General features: G+C 38.5%; 2 protein-coding genes across 2 annotated transcripts in view; both read left to right on the forward strand.

Moving 5' to 3' along the window:
- The window catches only part of rabgap1l (RAB GTPase activating protein 1-like), a 119,411-nt gene that overhangs the window by 36,525 nt on the left and 57,488 nt on the right, over positions 1-25,398 (forward strand). Inside the window, exon 13 of the mRNA XM_065245649.1 lies at positions 1,165-1,315. Coding sequence (XP_065101721.1) covers positions 1,165-1,315 — 151 coding nt within the window. The remainder of the gene's footprint in view (positions 1-1,164; positions 1,316-25,398) is intronic.
- Positions 10,918-15,046, forward strand: gpr52 (G protein-coupled receptor 52). Its single transcript, XM_065245626.1, has one exon. It carries the CDS (start codon positions 12,275-12,277, stop codon positions 13,376-13,378), a length of 1,104 nt encoding a protein of 367 aa, XP_065101698.1. The 5' UTR covers positions 10,918-12,274; the 3' UTR covers positions 13,379-15,046.

The following is a 25,398-nucleotide window of genomic DNA, read 5'->3' on the forward strand; positions in this document are numbered from 1 at the left end:
TTCACAATGATATTATGCAGGATTATTTTCGGCTGCTGCCAAATATCACTACGCCTGCTGCAGCCATGTTACAGCAGCAAAGTCCTTCATTATTACGCCAGAATGAGCGTATAGTTCCTAGCCATATCTGCCTAGTCAATCGAATTTTTTTATTTTCTGTTGGTCTTAGTACACAATGATAATAATAATAATAATTCTTTACATTTATATAGCGCTTTTCTGCAACACTCAAAGACCTTTACAAATGAAAGGGGGATTCTCCTCAACCACCACCAATGTGCAGCATCCACCTGAATGATGTGACGCAGCCATATTGCGCCAGAACGCACACCACACACCAGCTTATTGGTGGAGAGGAGACAGGGTGATATAGCCAATTAGTATGAGGGGATGATTTAAGGCCAGGATGCCGGGGCACACCCCTACTCTTTTTCGAAGGACATCCTGGGATTTTTAACGACCACAGAGAGTCAGGACCTTGGTTTAATGTCACATCCGAAGGACGGTGCTTTTTGACAGTATATTGTCCCTGTCACTATACTGGGGTGTTAGGACCCACACAGACCACAGGGTGAGCACCCCCAGCTGGTCTCACTTACACCTCAACCTGGCTTTCCCTGGTGGTCTCCCATCCAAGTACTGACCAGGCTCAGCCCTGCTTAGCTTCAGTGGGCTACAGGGTGATGTGGCTGCTCACTACAGAATAATCAAGTTTTAAATAGGAAAAATATAGAAACTCTTTGGTTATTTTTTTGCGTGATGCTAATGGTCTAATCAGATTCAATGGATTATGCTAAGCTATGCTAAAAGTGGTACCGCCAGACCCGGAGATCAGTTGAATGTATTCCAAAACGGTAAAAATCAAAAGTTTAACTTTAGGTGAGCTGGAAAATGAGCATATTTTCAAAAAAAGTGGAGTGTCCCTTCTAAATAATGGCTGCAATCTTAAACATAAAACATCAGATCAAGGCCTTTTCTTGGTGTTCATTTTACGTTGAGATTGACATATCTAAACAAGCACTCACAAGTTTGCAGTTTGTGAAAAGAAACTGCCTCGAAGTTGATGCGTGTACTATATACTATATACAATCTGCATCGAACATTACAGCTACACCATAGAGCTTTGTTGCGTTGCAATGACACAGTCTGTCTTCCACCTGTCAGGCAAGGAAACCTGTCGGCGCGGCCCAAGGGTCTGTCTGCTCTGGTGAAGCCTGGGATCCCGGAGGCCTTACGAGCTGAAGTCTGGCAGCTCCTGTCTGGATGCCACCACGATCAGTCTCTACTAGACCAATATCGGATCCTCATCACTAAAGTAAGTGATGCTGGCTAACTCAATGTGTTTGCCATTCATACTTGCAGGTTTTATTAGGGATGAGTCATAATTAGATAAGATTAGTTGTCCAACAACAGGCTTGTCAACTAGTTTATTTATATACATTTTTTTATATTTATGCATGACTGTATAGGTATATAATGTCGCATTGTGTTTTAAAGACGACATTTTAACTAGTTGTATTGCATTTTGTTACATGTTGCAAATGACAAAGTATACAGAGAGCGTCGATAGAGCTGTTGAATCTAGTTTTGGTCTTTAAAATTGCTTTCAGTGTAGAAAGGACACTTGTGTGTACTTTTAAAGGCGAAATTGATGATCTTCAGTAATTTTCGTCTTGTCAGCGAGATGAGCCTTGTAGTTCAGCCGACTTCTTATTTACCAAACAGATATTTTCTGTACGTGTCGAAGCTTTTCCTACATCTTTGTTTGACCCTTTTGAGCGAGTCGTAATCACTTGATCAAAAGCAATGCCACAGCAAATTCGAGGGATTCTGACTGCGATGTGCTATTTGTGCACGCTATTTGTCATTTTTTATATATGTTTGAAAAGCTATTTCTTTCATGTTGTTTTTGGAGTCTGTCTGGTTCTCAAGTGATTAGTCAATGGAATGTTCCCAGACTGAAACATATTGTTGACTCGGGTCTTTTTAAATATGTCAGATTTTTAATGTGTCGTGTTTCAGTTGTTAATCATTGATGTTTGTTAATGATCGTTTTCAGAGCTAAAATGTTTAAAGTCCCCCTGTGGCGAAAATCAAGTTTTATTGTTGTGGTGTTTTTAACTCTTTCCCCGCCAGCGTGTTTTTTTTAAGTTGCCAGCCAGTGCCAGCATTTTTTATGATATTAAACCGCTCGACTCAATAGGCAAGGCAGGTCTTTCATCCATTTCCTCAAGCAGTTTTGTTTATAATACTGCTTTACCAGGGACGTCTGCTAAAATGTATTGAAAAAAGATACATAGATTTATATTAATACATTATATATTAATTTGTAGCATTTTAAGGGCATTATGATCATCCAAGGTCACCTCCACACGCTCGATTTGAACTACCACAGTCAATTTACTCTCAGGTCAGTGGTAAAAGACCCCCCAGCTGTAATTTTCAACTCCTTTTCACGCAACCTTGCACAGTAATCCAGCATCTTCTTGGAAAAACAAATACTATGGAAGTCCGTGGGTACCGTCAATTGTTGTAACTAAAGTAAACGCAGCCTTTAAGGTTTAAAGCATATTAATTAATTTAATTTAGAGCGTTCTCCATCAGCTCGCATAACTTTATTGACGTTGCGTTTTTATTAATAGCGCCACAATTAATAAGACCGCAGGCAGCAACGTCTACATTATTAATGGTTTGGTCCCTGCCCTTTACAATTATAATTCTGATTGAGGATTTAGCTTTTGTGCTTGGGGTAGTTATAACAGTCTTTGGTTTGATAAATTAGCCCATTTCTGGCTACAGTGAATGGTAAAATGTTATGATAAAATATGCACACTCCGGTCCACCAAAAGAAATACAATGAGCAGGTATAATTACTTATTATGGGAGCACTCAGTATAAATAAAATCTTAAACAATTGTTTGTCATTAAAATTCATGAATTCGTCATGTGTGCGTGTCCTGAGTGTGCTTTATCTCTGGAGTTCTTGATCATTAATGTAAATATCCAATTATATGTGGCTCAAACCAGGATCATGCAGGAATCGTGTTGAGTCTGTGATTTGTTTGTCCTTGCGTAGTACTCGGTGTGGGCTCACACCAGCTTAATTTTTACATCAATTAGGTTCATTAAGCTTTCATTCTCTGAAGTCGGGGCTTAAAAAACATTAAAGGCTGAAACTCACAAGGTAATGTCTAAACTTCAACACAGCATTTAACCTACTTACTGTAGACTTGGTGTGTCCACATACGTAGATATCAAATTTTTTGTTGTTTGCAGCCAATACTTAATTCTGTGTTACTGGAACCTGTTTACACTGCTTCATGTTCAAAGAAAAATATTTGGTTATTATATTTATCGGCTCTTCCTCTCTCTGACTGATGCACCCCCTGCTAGCCTAGCTTAGCACAAAGACTGGAAGTAAATGGCTCCAGCTAGCATGCTCCCAATACGTGACAAAATAACGCCGACTTACATGACTTTGTTATTTGTACACGCTGTGACTATACCAATCACAACATATAAATAGGAATAAGTCAGTGTGTTTCTTTTTTTATTATTTTATTAAATTATATTTGTTAAATTGTAGAGTAAAGGGCTCGTTATAGTCGTGCGTAGGTCCTACGGCGTAGCAGCGACGGCTTAGGTTCCGCGCCGGTTTTCATTTATACTTTTGCGTCGTCGTCCGCGTCGACGTGCAAACACACGTGCGACCGCTGGTGGGCAGTATCCACGCGTTTAAACACAGTAGCAGCGCGACCGTCAGAGAAGAAGAAGCGTGGCAAGTTAACCCACAAACGAAGAAGAAACAGCAACTTGTTGTGTATGATTTGAGAAGACCAGCAATGATGGAAGTAAATAAACAGCGACTTTTGATTCAGTTTGAGTTAAATCCCTCCTCAACTTGGCTCATCTTTGTTTTCACCGTCACAAACGGAAATACCTATGACGCGCTGTTACATTTTTGCGAGGTGCGCGTCAGGCTACGCAGAGCTACGCACAGGCTACGGATAGCCTACGCCGAACCTACCCACGACTATAAATCGCCCTTTATGAGCGAGTTTGGATTGCAGTAGACTATAGACAAATGGGTTGCGGAGATTAATTGGCGTAATAGTGTAAAATCTTGAATCTGTTTTCATGACAATTAATTTGCCTCGTATGACATGAAATTTAAGAGGAAGCTGAGACAAGCAAACAACAGCAGTGTGATCTTTACACAGTGTTTTTTTATAAATCACATTATGCGACAAGTCTTTAATTAGTTACACGTTGGAAAGGCGCGCTGGCAACTTGTGCTATCAGCTGTGGCACATGGATCCTCGGGCTAAAGTAAATTGTTTGATTATAAGATTGTTACGGACCGTGAAACATCCAGAATGTCTCTTGCCATCCAGCATCTGCCTTTTAGAAGAGTCGCTTGGCTACGTTCAGAATTTCTTATTAATATTAATTTTCGTTTTTTTTTTTTTTTGCTAGGCCGTTTTCTACCCCCTTCTATTTCTAATGACTTGTGGGACCGATTGTGTGGTCTTCACAAGCCGCCATAAGTAGATTACAGTCTTTATGGAGCATGTAATGAAATCTTTGATGGCTGATCGTTTCGTTAGCGGCTCGGCATTTGTCATGTTCTGCCATGTTCTGTTTTAGTCGACAGGCTGCCTGTTCTGACCGTGTGCGGGTGGTTTTGTGGCACTTCTCATTGCGGTAAATCAGAGCTCTCATCTGTCAATTCCTGCCGTCTGTAAATGTCCATTGATAAATGTCGCTTATAAATCTGACAATCCTTAGCTAGTTCCCTTTACACCTTTACACTAGTTCCTCTTAAAGACATCTGTTTAAAATATGCTTAAATGGGATACATTTATGTTCTGTAAAGCTAAATTTGGGGGTCGAAGCTAAAAAGTTTCAATCAAATCCTATTGACTCCTTTGGATGAGGAACCTGAGGAGCCATATCTAAAGATCTTAAAAGAATATAATTTAGGGTGGACCACCTAGTTACCACCAAATAGCACATTAGGTTTCCCCAGCAACCACCCAGAACACCCAGTGCCATTTTTGTGGCAATCTTTTTTGTCATGAAGCAAATCATTTATTTCCTTTTCTGCAGCTGTAGCCCAGTAAGGGATGGTGAGCTGCCATCTTCCCAGTGTTAAAGATTCACAAGAGCCCATAATGCCTCTCCAGTGTCTCCGGCCAGCTGCACGGATGGGGTCCTCGACGCCCCTCCCTCACAGTAAACACCCCTTTTTAATGCAGTCAACATCTAGTGACTGGGCTGCCATTTACTATAACTGTACCAGTCCTATTAGCTACCTCATCACGAAGCCCATTCTGCCTCCCCGAGGACCAGCAACCCACAAACAACAGCATTTAGTTCCTGAAACAACATGCCATTCAACCGTTGAACGAAAATGTGCTTTTACACACACCTCGCTTTATGGCTCTCTAATGGTACGGTCGGTGGGGAATAGATTTTGGCTCCCATCTGCACAATAGCAGATGGGGTCGACCTCAGGATAGCGTGTGCGCTGTAGCCTGGGTCAACTCGTTGCTGACACAGAAGTGACTGTTTAGATTACCCCGAAACACATTGCATACAGTCGACTCCTCTGGTTATGCGTGTGGAGGTTTGGATTACAGTTACACACATGCCCCAGGACAAAATACAACATTTTTGTGTGCAAAACCCCAGGCGGTGTTTAAAAAATTGCTAGTGCAATTTTAAATGTAGTGGCATTCCCTCACGTGGAGTCTTTTTTTTATGAAATGATGCTTTACGGTACTATTTATATATCTTTATCAAAAATATTTTTAAATTGGTCCACTGTAGACAACATGAAACGGCATTCACGATTCAATTAATTTCTGTAATTTTATATTTTTCAAAAATATTTCAAAAATTATCTTTTGACTGGCTGTAGCTAGCTAAGTTAGAGGAGGTTGACTCGCAGCACTGAACACGTGTTTTTATTTCCCCGCTTGGCAAGCAGACCGGGCGTGGCAGCATCGACGATTCCATTTTTTTATTCGAGGTTCGAGGTTGTGACTTAATTTCGATCGATTTCGATTTAAAATCGAAATTGCGACACTCTTAATATCATAGACTGTAAAAATGATGTCTACCGTAGGTTTGTGTAAAGCATTTTGAAAGCAATCGCCATCTTGGCAGTGCATCACTGCGTGTCACTCGCGAATAAGAGATGGGACGTGGGTGGAGCCGAGGTGGCTGGGTCCTGAAACTACGCCCACTTAACTCGACGACAGTAACAGCAGAGGCAGTTCACCTGTCACTCAAGTGACCACGCCCTTAATTATGCAAAACTTTAAGGCTTAATATAATTTAAATGGATGAATTACAAAAAAAAGTTGCCCCCCTCACAGTTGTCATGAAGGGCAAAATTACCAAAATCACTTTTTGTACATATATTTTTTTTACTGTAAAGTTGTTCATTTTAACATGGGGGCGGGTCTATTGGATTGACTCTCTTTTGGGAAAAAAATATAAATATATATTTTAGGAAAGTGGTCCCTCGCTAAAGGTTCATTATACTGTATTTGGGGGTCCCTGCAATCAAAAAGTCTGAAAAACCCTTGCCCCAGATCACCCTTAGGTGGACTCGGGTGCTGTTCACGGGTGCGCACCTAAGTTGGCATAGCATTTTTTTCTGCTTTTTAAAAAAAACAGTAAAAATCGAGAATCGAATTGAATCATGGCCAATGTAATTGAATCGAGGATTTGGAGAATCATGACACCCCTCGCACAAGAAAAGCACTATTAAAGAGCACCTATTTCATTGATAAAAACTAATGTTATTTTGTGTATTTGGTAAAATAAATGTGTTTGAGTGGTTTATGGTTAAAAACACACATAATTTTTCACATACCATACATTTTTGTAGTACTTTTGCAGCAGACAGCAAGTGGGTTTGTGTATTGATTCTTTGATAAAAAATCCAGGTTCAAATAAAGAACAATGATACGAACAACTCCATTTCTCCATTTTGGCACCTTTTCATTCATACCCCGGTTCAGACCCAGATAATATAATGTGAACAGAGACCAGCGGGCAAAGGGGAAGGCTTTCACATTGACCTGTACTCTGACTTCTATTGTGCATGTGAGAGTACTGTTCCTGTACAGTGGATGAAAAGCTCATGCAGTGACCGATAAAGGGGATTATGCTCATTGTTTTCTCCATTCTTTTCCTTTCTTCGTGATGAATCATTTATGCAGTCCTCTAGCTGCCTTTGTTGTTCAGTATCATCTTGTACCAAATTAATTTGGCTCTGTGTGTTCTGTTTGAATTCTGATCAGCATTCTTTACAATTACCGGTGCTATTAGTCACATCATATTTCTGTTTTTTATTAAAACATTTTTTTGTGAATGTGTACTTTAACACATAGTCATATGAACAATCAATCAGTAATTTGATTGAAAATTTACTGTCATGTTGTTCTAAACTTATATGATATTTTGTTTGTGGAACTCTTTGTACTTTTTTCATTTTTGTACAAAGAAGTTCACCATTCACTTTTATTGGATCCAAAACAATTGATCTTCTTTTAATGTACAACCGACATCAAAACTTTTTCTTATAGACAATGCATTTTCCTTTCTGCTTGTTAAGTCGTGACGTAAGGATTACTGTTTCCGGGTCCAAGCATCCACTCATTTCAATAAATGGTATTATTTAAACAGCCGTATGAGCACTACTTATTCATATTACAAATTTATGATATAACGCAGTGCCTGAAAATAGTCCCCTGCTATTGAAAGTTACCAAGGGGACTATTTTCGGGCAGCGCCTAATATCATTGCGCCTGCTGCAGCCATGTTACGGCAGCAAAGTCCTTGATTATTACACCAGAATGAGAGTATAGTTCCTAGCCATATCGGCCTAGCAACTTTTAATTTCCCATCAGGCTTAGCACACAATGTAACTACAAAGTTTTAAATAGAAAAAATATGAAAACTCTTTGGTTATTTTTGAGCACAATGCTAATAGTCTAATCGGATTCAATGGATTATGCTTAGCTATGCTAAAAGTGCTAACGCCAGACCCAGAGATCAGCTGAAAGGATTTTTACCTGAATGGTAAAAATCAGTTGTTTAACTCTAGGGGAGCTGGAAAATGAGTATATATTTTTTTGTAAAGTGGAGTGTCCCTTTAATAATTCGTAAAAAAAATCAAGTCCATGAGTCCATGTCTGGTCCATATCTCTAATTTTGTTACCGAGATAAGAATTAGGATCAGGTGTTTTTGGTAGTTTTACACTATGATATAAGTGTATATTAGCGTGAATTTTTTAAATAAATGTAAGATTATTGTTATAAAATCTCTCCTCGACTTTGATCGATAGAATGTGACTTTAAGCGACAGTGATGATTTTTATAAAATTTGCAAGCCGGCTGATTTGTAATTGAGCAATTCCAGCGTTATGGATGTGATATTTGCGGTAAAAACTTAAAATATAAATTCACAGTAAATTAATTTATTACCAATATATTAAAAAATCTCTTTATGCTTTCCTTAAACTTTTGATGATTGAGTTCAGACATCTGAAAAATATCATTTCAATATCATTCTATTTACAAGTTTTGTGGATGAGAGAAACATGTCTATGGATATGACATAAAAAGGTTTTTAGGAGACGATATACTTTCTAGGAATTCTGTGAATTAAAAGGCACAAACCAGAAGCGATAACATCCAACAAATTTAATATTCTCTACAAAGAACAAGACATTTAATTAATTCCTTAGATCTCTGATCTCCGTGAGGCTTCATCTTTTAGCAATAATTGCAGCCATTATAAGCGCAAAATGATTTAAGACTTGCTTTTTTCGGCATTAAAGGGACTATGTGTAGTATTTTATTAGTAAAAATCAATGAGTCTCATTCACTAAGCATGCGTACGCACGAATTTGTTCGTGACATATGCGTTTGGACGTCTTAACTAACAAATCATGAATCAACAAAAACTTTTATACAAAAATTTCTTCTAAATGTTTGCAAAAATGTAAGAACAACTTAGGCCACACATACGCAATAATCATGAACAGGGAAAATATATTTTATCTTTTTTTTCCTTGTTCATGATTATTGCAAACGTGTGGTCTATTGCAAAGTTGTTCTTACGTTTTTGCATACATTTAAAATACATTTTAGCGTAAACGTTTTTGTTAAATAATTTGTTACTTAAAACATCCGTACTCACATTTTACGAACAAATCTGTCCGTACGCATGCTTAGTGAATGAGACCCAATGTCTATATTCATAAATATGTCCTGATTGGTGTTAAATTACCTCTGCTGATGATCTGACTTTTCTGTGTAAGCTTAGAATTTCTTCTTTTTATTTACTTTATTTATGAGCGGGTACGTTCTAGAAGGCTTCCATGTCATTTCGTCATATTGAAAAACTATAATAGCAAAGAGGGACAAAAAGCACTAGCCTACCGCAACGTGTTTTTCGTTCAGAACATGTGAACCAGCTGAAACGGACAAGGAGATCAGTGATTACATAACGGCTACCGTAGTTGCAACACACATTTGGAAAAGCGAGGCGCTAGAGAGCACTGTTCGTTTGAATGCAAAATACAATTTCACCACTAGACGGGGGAAAATCCTACTTATTGTCCCTTTAAATAATGGCGCAAATACCAGGTATATCACACGGGCAAACATTAGGTGTGTTCCACATCGGCTGTGGCTGGATGTAACCGATCGGCGAGATTAGCCGCGTGCAAGCAGGGAGGAGCTGAAAACGGAGACGTGAAGTCGACGCGCTCATGCAGTGACAGATCGGTCTGCGCAGCGCCGCATGAAGTCGAACACACCTATTAGTAAATCGCATTGCGTGAATCATTTAAATAATCTCCTCCCATAAATTTTGCGTCTGAAAGGGAAACTCCTAGAAATGCATATGCAATAAGGTCAGTAGCAAAAAAAAACTAGACCACATCTTTTCAGCGCTAATGATCCACTGCACATCTTTAGTAAATATGACAGTCATTATTTAACGCCAAAATGATTGTTTGCCTGTTAGTAAATCTGGCCCTAAGTCTCTATTTAGCTGTAATAGTCACCTTCAAGTGCAAGATTATCACTATTATTATCACAAGATTATTACTATTATTAATCACTTCACGAATGGCTTTCCTGCACTTAAACTGGTAAAGCACACCATTAGCAACACCAATGAGTTTGAATTCCAGGGAATTCAAATCCTGATAAAATGTTAAGCCTGAATGCACCGAATTAAAGTAAATGTTTGCAGAACCAAAGCCTAATCTTTCCGAAAACCTAAACACTATTCTTTTGCTTCCTTTAAAGCGCTGGTATTTCCTTAAGGAGCTGCAAATCCAGTTATATCTAGAAAACTTGTCAGTAAAACTGGTGCTTTTTTATGTTTGCGATTGTTCATGTGCGATAATATCTTTCCAGGGGAGTGAAATACTAGAGCGCAGGAAAGCCCCCTCCTTGAGACATTTAATTCATTCCTGCTTCTTTCACCATGTCAGCTACTGATGAGAAGGAGGATCCCGGCTAACGGAAATGCCTGGCAACTGTAACCAAGGGGCAGGCATTGCAAGGCTTGGTCATTGGTCTGTGCAAGGGACCAAGAATCAATAAGGAAAATGAGAAGAGATAATTAAACAACTAGAGACGATGAGATGAACATCTTTGATTATTTTTGCATGGGGAAACATCTTTAGGGTGTACAGGAAGAGGAGGATAATGAGAAATCGGGAGAAACAAACGGTAGGGGAGAGAACGAGAGCACAGGAGTTGAGGAAGAAGACATCAGGTGCTGCCAAAAGGAGGAGGGAGGAGAGAGAGGGAACGGAGGAGAGGGAGGGAAGAGGAAGGAGGGAGCGAGTGTGCACAGTAGTGGAGAGAGAGGCGGTGAGGAGGAGAGGAACTGTGAGCCGCTCACAGCAGCTCTGTACACGGGCTGTGTAAGAAGCTGCTCTCATCCGCTCGCCTCATCTCCACTTACCGCATGGTTTGAAGCTTTTTAATTACAATATTCGTTTGGATTTGATTCGTTACTGGTCAAACATTATTACTTGCGTTTATTATTCTTATTTCGAAATTCGAAATCCACCCTCAACCTGTTTTGGTTCTCAGATCGTCGGAGAAAGCTGACAGGGTAGAGCGGTGCGTGGATCTTCAACTTTTTTTTACATTTTTGCACGCCAAGTATTTCACGCCACAGTTTCGCTTTTTGTCTCGGAGATGCTTTCTTACGAGGAAGTTTGCTGAGGTCGAGTCTTTTCGTTAGCAAGGCGGACTTTGAAAGAAGCTTGGCTTGTACGACATATCGGTTGCAGAGACTGGCTCACAGTGACATCATGACTGCATATGCAAAGCTTTCATCCATGCTGGATAAGGAAAACTGGAAATGGGATTTCTAGATCTTGCTGTTCATTCATCGACATTCAAGCTGCTATAAAGCACTAAAGACTGTTTTTTTTCATTATGTGAATTGTTTTTTACTACGACATGAATGGTGAAAGTTCGTGAAAGGTCAATGGATTGGGAGCGAAGCCATCGTTGTGGCACCCAGATGTTACGCTTTTACTTTACTTCCACACCTGCAAGCTATGAACAGAACTCTGCGCAACGATCGCCGGCTCGGGCAGCTTCGATACGCAACCCTGTGGCTGTGATTTGATTTAGAAAACAAAAAAACAATTGGTATCTATTATAAATGCTAGATTTAGTAGCTTGGTGTGCGTGCGATGACAAGCTAAACAAATGGAAAACAATTCTGCTAATATTAGGATTTGGTTGCATTCAGCAGTAGATAATTAATATTTTTTTGGACTTTTTTTAGTTTTGGTAAATTTGTATTTATTTAAATTTTAATAAAGATCTTCAGTTTCTTACAGTACGTCACAATCGTACAGTATGCCATGCCTGGCACATATTTTCTTAATAAAAACAATTGAAGTATTTGTTAGACTTGCAAATACTAAATTATTATCAGTGGGAACTGTGGACAGCATTGCGAATATATCTCAGCCTGACAATTACTGAACTGCTCCTAAGCATGAGTGATTTCAAAGGAGAGCCGGGTGCCTTTTCTTCTGTCCTTACGGGCTGTATTGATTTTTGCCAGTGCTTATTTTATTGAGATCCAGCCATGTGAAAGACCAAGGTAACGGCAAAGAAGATTGAGTTCTGCTGGCAGAGATTACTGAGAAGACCCCACCGCAAGATCACTGCGATTGGGAGTGCTGAACGTTGGACAGGGTCTGGGACAATGAACCGGTCAGGACTGATCGACCCGGTCCCTGCTGCAAACAGCAGCTTTAGCGGCCATTTCATCGTGACTCTAAACCATTCCTGCCCCCTGGGTTGGGGGCAGAACAAGGTCCTGGAGGCGTGCGTCTTGGAGACGGCCGTCATCGTATTGCTGACGGTGCTTATCATTGCAGGGAATTTGACCGTGATCTTCGTGTTCCATTGTGCACCATTGCTACACCATTACACCACAAGCTACTTCATCCAGACTATGGCCTATGCTGATCTGTTGGTAGGGCTAAGCTGCCTGGTGCCCACCCTTTCGCTGCTACATTTTCCAGCTGGTGTCCAAGAGCCGCTTACCTGTCAGGTGTTCAGCTACGTTATCTCCGTCCTCAAGAGCGTTTCAATGGCATGCCTGGCTTGCATTAGCGTGGACCGCTATTTGGCTATTACCAAGCCCCTATCCTACAACCAGTTGGTAACTCCTTGCCGCCTACGTTGTTGCATCGTTCTCATATGGATCTACTCGTGCGTGGTGTTTCTCCCTTCTTTCTTCGGCTGGGGTAAGCCAGGATACCACGGGGATATCTTCGAATGGTGCGCTCACTCTTGGCCCACGTCTGCACTCTTCACCGGCTTCGTGGTCTGCCTTCTGTATGCTCCTGCCACCCTGGTGGTCTGCTTCACCTACTTTCACATCTTTCGCATTTGTCAGCAACACAACCGGGAAATCAGCGAACGAAGAGCGCGCTTCCCGAGCCAGGAGATGGAAACTGCTGAGGGTGGCCACCCCACAGGTCACGGGCCAGATCGGAGATACGCCATGGTACTCTTTCGGATCACCAGCGTGTTCTATATGCTGTGGCTCCCGTACATTTTCTACTTCATTTTGGAGAGCTTCCACGTGTTAAACAGTCCCGCTCTCTCCTTTGTGACCACCTGGTTAGCTATTAGCAACAGCTTCTGCAACTGCGTAATTTACAGTCTGTCCAACAGCGTTTTCCGGTTGGGAATGCGTAGACTCTCGCAGACGCTCTGCTCCTTCAGCCCCTGTGCTCATGACGACAAGGACTTTGGAGAGCCAAAACCGAGAAAGAGAGCCAATTCTTGCTCCATTTGAAGATTCTCTGTGGAGAATTGCTTGGATCGGTCTTAAGCTGCTAATTGTTGTTGCAAGGGATTTGGGTCAGACTTCAACAAGCGACAAAATCAACTGAAACTTGATAGATTCTTAAACATTCACACCAGGCTAGAAAACGAGCAAAAGAATAATGTTAAAGTTCTCATACATTCCCTGTACATACTGAGATAACATCTACTTTGTACTTGTAAATACAAGATAATGGATATTGGTCCAACCGGTTTGACAAACTTGTGAGAATTTGTGGCAAAGCCAGGGGGAAAGTTCAAACCCCTTGGGAAAGATATTTCCAAATTTAGGGCACACTTGCTATTTTTAGTCGCAGGATTGGTTGCTTTGATGTTTGGTGAATTTGTTTGTGTCGCAGCTGTGTAAAAGCTTGAAGACCTTGTCGACAAGTGGTTTGTTTCACTTGATTTCGGCAGAGGTCTTGAGCTTCCCTGTCCTAAAGTGGCTTTTTAAATGAGCCAGCGTGTCCTTATGTGTTCAAATGCAGCTAGAACTAACATTACGATTGGATGTGGGACCAATGACAAAAGTCAAATGCGATGTAGCAAAGGACAAAAGCAGTTGAGCCAAGTATTTATTTTTTCAAATCATTGTAGATCCAAATGTTTTTGTAGGGAATCTTGAAGTTTCATATACGCACAACATGGACTATGCCTGCAATAGGTGTGGACTGTAGGTTAGATTCCCAGTGGTGTAACGCCTTAGCTGTTTGTAATTAGACCTATTTGCCCGCAGCCACCTTTTGAGAAACATGCAACACAGCATGTTTTATTTTCAATGTATTTTTTATGTATTTATTTTTTGCTGGATCAGCTTTTATCACTCTATTGTGTCAAACAGATTTATTTCTTCCTGTGTTTTTAAATTCCTCAAAATAATAAATTACATTTTATTATATTTTAGTAAGTAACTGTTCTCTGATTTAAAGAGAATTTTTTGGAAGTTTATTTTAGGCACAAATGTAGTATTAATTTGTGTGAATTAAGTTAAATTGATTTTTTTTAAACAAATAATTTTTAAAATATTTTTATCCAAATCACAGCACATTATGGACACATGACACATTATGTTTGTTTATATTGGTTATTTTCCCCACACGAGTCATGTAAGGGACAATATTTTTCAAGCCTCAAATTTTCTTCTATGAGCTTTTTACATTACGAAACATGACAAAAGCCATTATTTATATAAAAATACTGAAATCCAACATATGGCTGCTTCTTACTGAATGAAAATAATCAGATGTTGTTTAGGCCAGCATTAATGGAAACTCATCTTTTTCAAGTGTAGTATTGGTGGTTTAGTCATGTACTTTAGTTTGCTCATTATTTGTAACAATTTACAATAAGGTTACTTTCATTTATTAACATTAGTTAGTGCATTGGCAATCCTGGACAACATTATGATAAAAAAATGCTGTAAATGTATATTTGTTGTTATTTCATGTTAGCTATCGCATTAACTGATGTTAACATGTAGAACCTTGCTGTAAAGTGTTACAGCTATTTACTGTATAAAATTACAGTCTGAACAAGTCTCAGCTCAGAGTATTAGAATAGCTGATGTGCGTTAGAAATATGAAGTAAACAAAAGATAAAGCTTATCACAATGGTGAGCTTAATTAAATTAAACGGTGAACTTGAGTAGTATATATATATATATATATATATATATATATATATATATATATATATATATATATATATATAATTAATCTCATACAAAATAAAAGTAATTTTTTGTATAATATATGAGTTTGTGCTTATATAAATGCACACAGATTCATGTATGTATTTAAGAAACGTGTATATATATATATTTATTTATATTTTTATATATTACATATATAATAAAAAAAATCATATATAAATAAAACATTTCTTAAATGTGTGTGTGTGTATATATATATATATATATATATATATATATATATATATATATATATATATATATATATATATATATATATATATATATATATATATATATATATATATATATATATATATATATATATATATATATATATATATATATATATATATATATATATATATATATATATATATATGTCTGTGTGTGTTTAAATATACATCATATTTACACACAGCACAAACTTATATATTATGCAAAAAATAACTTTTATTTTGTATGAGATTAATCTAGATATATTTAGTGAACTTAAATAGAAACTATTTATTTTTTTATTTTATTTTTGTTGTCCAATTGATGTAAAACTGATGAATTACCGTATTTTCCTGTGTTGATTTTGCTTTTCTGAAAAAAAAATTGAACTTATGACGTCAAATGATGGCACTTGATTGATTTGAACTTTTTTATTTTGATTGTTTTTGTGTGCTGTCGCTGCCAAAACAATAAAAGTGAACACTGAACATTTACAACAACTGCATATTTTGGCTGCACTTGATTTACATTTTTTTTAACAAATTGACCATCACGTACAAACATGTATTTACTTTAGAAATGTACCAAATTTTGTGCACGTTGCCGGATGCAATAACCAGGCAGCGTGATCATTTTAGTTACCAAAACCCTGCTGTTACAAACATCACAGCAGTTACGGTAACTCCTGTTCTTTCAAATCTACTCTTTCTTAAAGCAAATCTTGCTGCTGATACCTTAACCAGTTATGTGATGGGCACAGGCAACTCAAACCTTGAAGCTTTCCGACCAAACCGATCCCAGAGCCAAGCCTTTCCCTCAGCCCCAGACTGCACACGCAGCAGGGCTGGCACTCGATGACTGCCTCTAAAAAGGTTATAGCTCCCCTCAGAAGGGAAATTATACATGTGCAGTTAGAGCAAGGGAAAATGAAGTGACCTTTTTGAAATCTAATGAGCACATCAAATGTTTCCATGATCACGGGAGGCTTTGGACCTTGGCACCAGTATGAATAAAACATGAGTGCCCTCGGCGGTCAGTAACAGTACGTCTCATTTCGCCTGCTCACACTTACGTGACCTTAAAGCGATCCGAGTGTATGACATTGCTTTATTCTGAATACTTTTACCTCTTTCATATGAAGTGACAGTTTTCACATTTTTGAGTACCGGATAGAGGTGTCATTGAAAAGCAATATCAGTGTGACTTTGGAAGATTGTACGTATCTTAATGCCATGCGAAACGATGTTTGGCCGATGCTTTGCTTCGGGGCACTGCCCTTTGCACACATTGAAGGTAATGCATGCCTTGTCACAGACGGTAACAAAAGAGGGTTTGTTATTTGGCAAACGTACCAGTACGGGTTATTTAGGGACATTTCCCAGCTCTACTTTTCCCCTGACACAAAGCAGCATAGCGATGAATTACATCTTGGAATTAACATAAATAGGCAGACTGTCATATTTTTCATTTTGTACAGTAACTTGATTTTTTTTTAAGATGTTGGCTGGAATAAAATTTAATACGGGTTTCATAATTCACTGTCAATTAATATTGTATATTAAGTCCCTTATTCGCTGAAAATCTAAAAGCAACTTGCTCATTGAATATAGGTAGGCATCAATATTCATAGTTTGGAAAATACAGATACATTTTAATATTTTTGGCTGTCCTAGACAATCGTGCCTATTTGTATGATTGTGGTTTTTAATCGGTGGTCCTATGTCATTCAGTGAGAGGTTCAAAGTCTGCTGTTCTTTCCGGGCTTTTTCTGACAGTGTCAGAAATTCAGCATGATCACATGCTCCGTGTGTTTTCTGCTACGACCTGCATACCAGGATCTGTTTACCAGTAGCGCATGCCGATGACATTGCGCTAACGTGTGTCACAGCCGTCACAGCCTACGATTCAATAGGTGTCATCATCGTACAGTCTACATGCTTCTCCTACCCAAGTTTAAACGCTCCGTGTTGCACAGTGTGATAAGGTATTGGATGACAAAAATCCTGCTGTGTATCCCAGGCTTTAAAGGTACCATAGAAAAAAAAAACTGTGTTTACCTAAACATAGATGAATCATAAGAGCTCTGTACTTTGGTAATACTTCGAATGCGTTTGTTTCCTCATTTTTGTGTGAACTTCACACAAAAGACTGCTGGAAACAAGCCAATCTCAACACCGACTGTGACGTCACAGTCGAGATGTACGCCCCAACATTAAATTACACATTAAAATAATTACAAATATTTTAAAATGCTACAAAACAAAGTTGTAACTACTGAGTTAGCGCTACATGCTAATGAATGCTGTATGCTAGCATTGAGGCTGAAGTTCTGCTATTGACTTTAAAGTTACGTTTTGCAGGTCCATACTGAAAAAACACAAACTTACCACTGAGAAACGTCCATTAACAATCTCCAAACAATTAGTTGTTCCTTAAAATCAGTATTTTCGTCTGATACAGGCTCAAACATACAAGGTCTGTTTACTAATGCGAGCTACTGGCATGAGCCACAGAGCAGAGTAATCAGAGCAGAGCTCAACATTATTATTCATGACCCTTCCAAATAGGGCAAAAATAGACAATTTCTTTCAAAAGACAAATCCTAAGGTTGTAAATGGCAACAAAGTTTACACTGAGCGGAAACTTTCAAGTGAAATGCGTAAAAAAATTGTGAAATGCGTTATATGGAGATAAAGTATGTGTATAAATAGCTGAAATCATTTTTAAAAAATTAGCACACTAGTGGCAGAAGATGTTGAATGGTTCTCTCTATTTATTTTTGGTTTTGTGTTGGAGCTTGCAGCCCGCACATTTCTGTTGAAAACAGCGCTAGACAAAATCTGGTGTCAGCAAAACGCCAGTGGAGGATAACTCAATGCTCCTGGTGTATTTTTAGACTGCACACTGGTCATTCCTTTGTCATGCGTATGACCTTATTTTACTGCGTTTTTCTACAGAGATGTAAGGATGAAGTGTTAAAAGAAAAATATAAGTCATTAGATATGTAATATGCATATAAGCCTTATGTTTTTTAATAGGGATGCACCGATAGGATTTTTTTTGGGCCGATACCGATTTAAACAGACAACTTCTGGCCGATGCTGATACCGATATTAAACACTTGTATACAATACTACCTCCTCTTGATATTTCTGCAGAACACTCTTTGCAAATGCGGGTTTTTTTTTTTTGTCTTTATCCGAGATTATGAAGAAAGCCCAGACCACAGACATTTTCCCGAAATACTCTAGACCGCATGGATCACATGAATGAGTAATCTCGTGTGATTAACTATGTGATTTATTATTTTTTCCCTCATTGCACGTCTGACAAACTATAATTTATACAACTTATTTAGTTTTGGGAAGTATTTAATTATTTTGATAATTATTGTAAAAAATGCTGGATTATGCAACAGACATGCAACTCATTGCCTTTATGCGGTTAATTAATAAACAATCGGTATCGGCCTTTCTCGTGCTGTTGCCGATATGCCGATGGTTTCAAATTCATCAAAAATCGGTCGATAAATATCGGCGGCCAATACATCGGTGCATCACTATTTTTTAGGTCACCATGAAATCGAAATTGACAAATTTGATTTTTAATGGAATAATGTAGTGTTTTTTTATGATTTATCTGTGCACTTCATTATTTTTAATCAAATAATCTATAATCAAAAAATTAACCTCCATCAGAGACGATGGTGTAGTGAGCAGCGCTCCGACATGTGGTGCTTTCGCACTTTCGCCGACCCGAGTTCGATTCCCGGCTCGTGGCCATTTGCCAATCCCATACCCCTCTCTCCTCCCTGTACTTTCCTGTCCTCTCCTCACTCACTGTTAAAATAAAAAGGCAAGATGGCCAAAAAATATTTTACAAAATTAACCTCCATCCCTCTTTGAAATGATTTCTCTTCCTGTCACAACTTACGGCGCATGAGTATGGCTTTTGGAGACTAGACGCCAATGATCGCCTTCTGTTTTAAACGCCCAACCTCTATTGATCCAATCAGTTCATAATGGGCAAAATCAAGTCCCACCCCCCCCTTCATTTCAGAAGATATTTCATGTCTTGTCAAAAAAAAACCTGACAATTGCAACCTCTGTTTTATGTCGACTATGGCCTAGTCCCATTTCTGGGTCTTACCCCTTCCCCTTACCCCTACCCCTTAGTTTTGCACGTTCACGTGAGAGTAAGGGCTATCCCAAAACTAAGGGGTAGGGGTAAGGGGAAGGGGTAAGACCCAGAAATGAGATTGGGCCTATAACATATGTGACCCTGGAACAGAAAACCAATCATAAGTAGCACATTCAGGTATATTTGTAGCAATAGCCAACAATACATTGTATGGGTCAAAATTATAAATTTTTATGCCAAAAATCATTAGGAAATTAAGTAAAGATCAAGTTCCATGAAGATATTTTGTAAATTTCTTACCATAAATATTTATAAAAATGTATGTGGGTCAATGACGTGACGTTAATTATTTTGTGTCCATATGGTTTAATTAAATCTAAAGGAGTTAAAATTTCAAAATATATTTGAAGATTACTTGCATACATTCTCTTTTTTGAGGACCAAGTCAAAAATTTCTGGTTTTATTTCATTTTGTAAGAATATTTGGAGGATAATTGCAAAAATGTCAATGTGGTGTAACCGGTCTGTGTCAATTGGTGTAACTACTTTTTTTTTTTTAAATATATTCATTAAAAAATGTGGATTAAAATATAATCATCTAGTTTAGTGTAGTATGATTTTTTTTTACATACATTTTTACATTATTTGTCAAAGATTATTAATAAAACAGTGTTTTTTTTAACATATATCAGGACAAATATTACAAAAATGCATGAAAATTTACATTTAGAAATAACAAATAAAATTATATTTGAATTATTATTTTTTTATGAGTACGTTTAAATGCCATCAAGGTGGATAAAATATTTACTGGAATTTTTCATTCTTTGGTGCAATTGGCAGTTACACCATTTGACAGTTTCAGGTCCGTTCAGTCTTAACTTTTATAAAAATGGTGCAAATGTAATTTTTTTGTGCAAACAATTAAAATAAATACACTGTGTGCATTGAAATAAACCTGATGCATGCTTTATGCTTTTTTTTTTTAAAAGATTTTTGAATTTCTCATCTTGCCAAACCGTTTTTGTCACTGACTCATGGGACTTTCTCAATATTTCGATTTTTTTGCACCCTCAATTTCCATATTTTTAAATAGCTGTATCTCGGTCAAATATTGTCCTATCCTAACAAACCATACAGTATATCAATGGCAAGCTCATTTATTCAGCTGTCAATTTTTATTTTTCAAAAAATTGACCATTATGAATGGTTATGTGACAACTTAGAACTGGAAATTAAGTAGTTAATACTGTACATGGTCACTATTCATCTTCAAGGACACAATCAAATTGGACATTGTGTTGTAAATATCACCTTTTGTGTTCTACTGTACTTTAAAAAGACATACTGTAAGACAAAGTTAACGATGACAGAATTTATTTTTTGGAGCAGTAAACCGTTCTTATAAGAAGTTAAGAACTTTTTTTATCCATGTTGGTTCTTTTCTCTGCCTGGTGTACTTTTAAGACATTTGCTCACCCTGCCAGTCTTTCATCCATATTCATAGAAACAACCAAGTGGAGCTTACCGTCCAGGCCTGTGAATATTTATGAAAATTCTCCGCATGCCATATTACGAATTCCTTTTAATATTAATCTGTGCCACCACAGCTTCAAGAGATGCTCTCCCCATCAAAAGGCACTAACTCGGAGCAGGAGGGGCAGCTTTCTAATCAAAGACGCAGCACTCGGGTTCCTTATCAGACAAGATGATAATCACCCTTGTCTCTCAAGCTAATGGCTGTTTATTAGTCTCCTATCTTTTATCAAGCTCTCTAAGTGGCACACAGGTACTTCTAGTGTAAAGTGAAAGATTAAAATGATGTTAAACTCATACACCATGCACTCGGAGGGTGATATGACCTAATGGTAAGATCTACAAAGCTTGCATATTTCCTACCTGGGCAAAATTGTTCAGCTTCTTAATGCATGTTGACGTGTTATGCAATACAATGCAAATCAGTAGCATAAGGCCAGCGTTACAGCTGTGGGGTCTGTGTATTCTCCCACTCATGACCAGCTGAATGGCCCGAGGTCTGTTGACGGTAACATTCACCGACAGCTGTCCACTCCTCGCTATTAAACCGGTCTCATGGCCATCGGTTTCCCACCATCTGTTCGTCAGTACATGCTAAAGAGTTTTCTGTAGACCGGGACGGCACTCTTTCCTTTGCTTCAAAAGATAAGATCTGTGTTCCCAAATATATACAACGTATATATACTGCACACAAATAAATATGGTTGTATATATTTAGCTCATACCCACTGGCCTGATGACATAAGCTCCCTCAGGAGTGCGCCCAGCTGTTCAGACCTGGCAGCTCATGCAGACCTACCATCTCAAGTGTGCAGGCTCCAAACCTGGCAATCTTCGCATACTTGCTTCCCCCAATCCTTGCTCTCGGGTGAAGCCATCCCTGCTGGGATGATAAACCACATTCATCTCCGAGGGATTTAGGACATCTTGCTCTAAATGAAATACCACGACACATCCGTTCCTTCTCCAGCAGGGTCCTTGGAACATCACCAGACTTTATTTGGCGGAGCCCCAAGTGGCCAGCCGTAAAACCGACATGGCCTGAGATGCCTAAGCAACCTTCCCTAGAGCCCAGTGTGAAAATGGATCTTCTTCTGCTCTGGACTTGTCTCCACCCTCTGGAGACATACAGTAGATTAATTTAACCACAAAGCACTGAGATATGATGTACCCATGTGCAACACCTCCTCCCCGCACATACCATCGATTGACTGATTGTTTGGGAAGGCTGTACGTACACACATGATTTTACCTTGTTGGGTTACATATTGCACTCTATAAGCAGACGACCATGTGCAAAGATTATATAACACCGCTCTATAGGGTGTTGTTTGACGGGCGGAGGGTTTGTTACTAGACAAAGGCATCTGGTGCCACAGCGGAGACAGGAGAGCTCCAGATGTTCTTGCTAAAGGGCAAGGAAGGAGGAAGAAAGGCGGTGGTGAATTTTGGAGGGTATCGGGAAGAGCATCTATTTTAGGCAAGGAGATCCTGTACGGTCCACCACACCACTACATCATAAACCATTTCTGCGTCCCTACTGAATGAATATTGAACGTTAAAATGGTTTGAGCACATGCAAAATATTGAATATTAAAGTTACGATCTATTTTTGGCATATTTGAATATTCATGATCTTGATAAGCCAGTCGAATAAATTCTCAGGACGGATAAGCATTGTCATGGAAACCTCGTTGGAAATCTCCAGAGTTTTGCTTTTGATCATCGAAATTAATAAGAATCATTGGCTTTTATATGATGTCAAGAGAGTGGGACAATGTGTCAACATGCGCCCACAAGCCCATTGGCGTCCCTTGGTACATCATTCTGTTGTTTCGCCGATAAGGAATCCAATAAGGATCACGTGTCTTGGCCCCACTGTAAAATAGGTTGCTAATGTCATTCAAAAGCGGGATTTGAATATGCACTTCTTCTTATTTGTCCCAGTGGAAATGTTGTCGCACTCGTCGGTTCTCGATGACTTGATGTCAGAACAAGTGTCAGTTTTTGATGGCGTGCTTTCACATGCTGTCTCTCAGGGGTTGGAAGCGTACTCTACTGCCCTAGCGTGTTGCTGAGAGATCAGACTAAAACTAATGACCCTGATGTTAATGAGACAGCAGACGCTCTCCGCAGGTCTCCAAAGACAAGCCAGACGAAGCCTTGACCTTTGTTTCTTTATGCTTTTTTTGGACCTCCAATTTTCTCATTTAGGTAAACCTTTGCTTGGTCCCCCATTCTGTCTCTTTCTCTCTAGGCTTGTCTCTTGCCACGCTCTGGCAGTCTGCCTCTGAACAGACTTCATGGCATGCTAAGCCATTTACAATCGCAGTCACTTTCAATGCACTTTTTTGCCAGTCCTCCATCCTGGCGTGGCAGTGCAGCGGCGTGTGTGGCTGCAAGCTGATATTAAGATTGCACTGCAAAGTGAATATAAAATTGAAATGTTGCCATGTACCTGGTCTTATTATGAATGGTTTGACTTTTAAAAAAAAATACTTTTATTACTCTTTCATCATGCAGGCCTGACTTAGCTTTTTGGGTAATATCATCATACCCCATGATTTTTTTTTTGCATGTTCCCCTCCAACCACATGACTTGCAGTACACGCTCAAAAAATGGTGCAAAAGCTGTCACTGCGGGTGCTACCCCTTTTATAAGTACACCTGTGTACTTAAAGGGTGCATATTTGCACCTCGAAAATATATATTGGTATTTCGAAGTTACAAATCTGTACCTAAATAGTACATATTGGGACGTTTTTAAAAGGTGGGGTTGGAGCTGCATAATTCATTGAAAAAAACGAATCGGGATTACAATTGCGTGTAAAACTATTACATAATCGCCAAAAGCCTCAATTACAGCTGTCCATTAGTGCTCGTTTCTGTTCATTTCGTATTTTGTTTTGGCACCAAATATAGTGGTGAATCAGAGATTTTAAAATTGATAAGTTGTCGTGTCCTTAAAGGAATATTCAATTTTCTTAAAAGAAAAATCCGGATAATTTACTCACCACCATGTCATCCGAAATGTTGATGTCTTTCTTTGTTCAGTCGAGAAGAAATTATGTTTTTGAGGAAAACATTGCAGGATTTTTCTCATTTTAATGGACTTTAATAGAACCCAACATTTAATACTTAACTCAACACTTAACAGTTAACAGATCCCAAACAAGGCATAAGGGTCTTATCTAGCGAAACGATTGTCATTTTTGACAAAAAAAATTAAAAATATGCACTTTTAAACCACAACTTCTCGTCTAGAAATGGTCGTGATGCAGCAGCGTAATCCCATGCAATACGTCATGACGTCAAGAGGTCACAGAGGACGAACGCGAAACTCCGCCCCAGTGTTCACAAGTGTGTTGAAAGAGGACCATTCCTACGTTGTTGTATGTCAACTGATACTAATTAATGTCTTTGTGTCAGTTTATTGTTTACAATGGTCCGCAAATGTGCGTTTTATATATGTAACATGTGACCTCCCTTCGTCACTACGCATTTACGTTAGGTCGCGCTGGACCGGACCTAGACGAAAAGTTGTGGTTTAAAAGTGCATATTTGTTTTTTGTTTTTGTCAAAAATGACAATCGTTTAGCTAGATAAGACCCTTATGCCTCGTTTGGGATCATTTAGAGTCCTTTGAAACTCCGTTGAAAAAAACTGTTAAGTGTTGAGTTAAGTATTAAATGTTGGGCACTATTAAAGTCCATTATTCCATGTATTCCTCAAAAAACATAATTTTTCTCGACTGAACAAAGAAAGAAATCAACATTTTGGATGACATGGTGGTGAGTAAATTATCTGGATTTTTCTTTTAAGAGAATTGAATATTCCTTTAACCTATTCGTTTTGGATTTTTTTCTAACAACAAAACTCCCAATATTATTTGTGATTTACATTATATTTAGTTTTGGATGCTTAGAATTTACCATGCAGCAAACAAGTACTTACATTATTCGAAAGCATTTAATGTGTTCTGTAAGAAACTTTCATATCGGCTGCATATCTGTGGATGATAATACGCCCATACAGATATACCTGCGACATCGGCCAATAAAATCGGCAAACCGATAAATCGGCCGGGCTCTCATTTCCACAATCCAGTAAAACCTGATGGATAAAATCAGTATATATTACTATGCGTTACTACTATATGTAGCTCACTGGTAAAACATTGCATTAGCGTCTTATCAAAGGTTGTGAGTTCGATCCCAGAGAGCATGCATACTGATAAAATGTATACGCTGTAATGCACTGAAAGTCACTTTGAAGGCAAGCATCTGCTAGATGCATAAATGTAAATGCATTATTTTGTTATACTTTTTTATTAAATATCCCATTTCGTTCAAAACTAGTTCACTTTACAGTCATCAGGAAAAATGAAAGATCAATTCATCACCAATGTT

Source organism: Paramisgurnus dabryanus, chromosome 24 (genome assembly GCF_030506205.2).
Source record: "Paramisgurnus dabryanus chromosome 24, PD_genome_1.1, whole genome shotgun sequence".
Classification (NCBI taxonomy): domain Eukaryota; kingdom Metazoa; phylum Chordata; class Actinopteri; order Cypriniformes; family Cobitidae; genus Paramisgurnus; species Paramisgurnus dabryanus.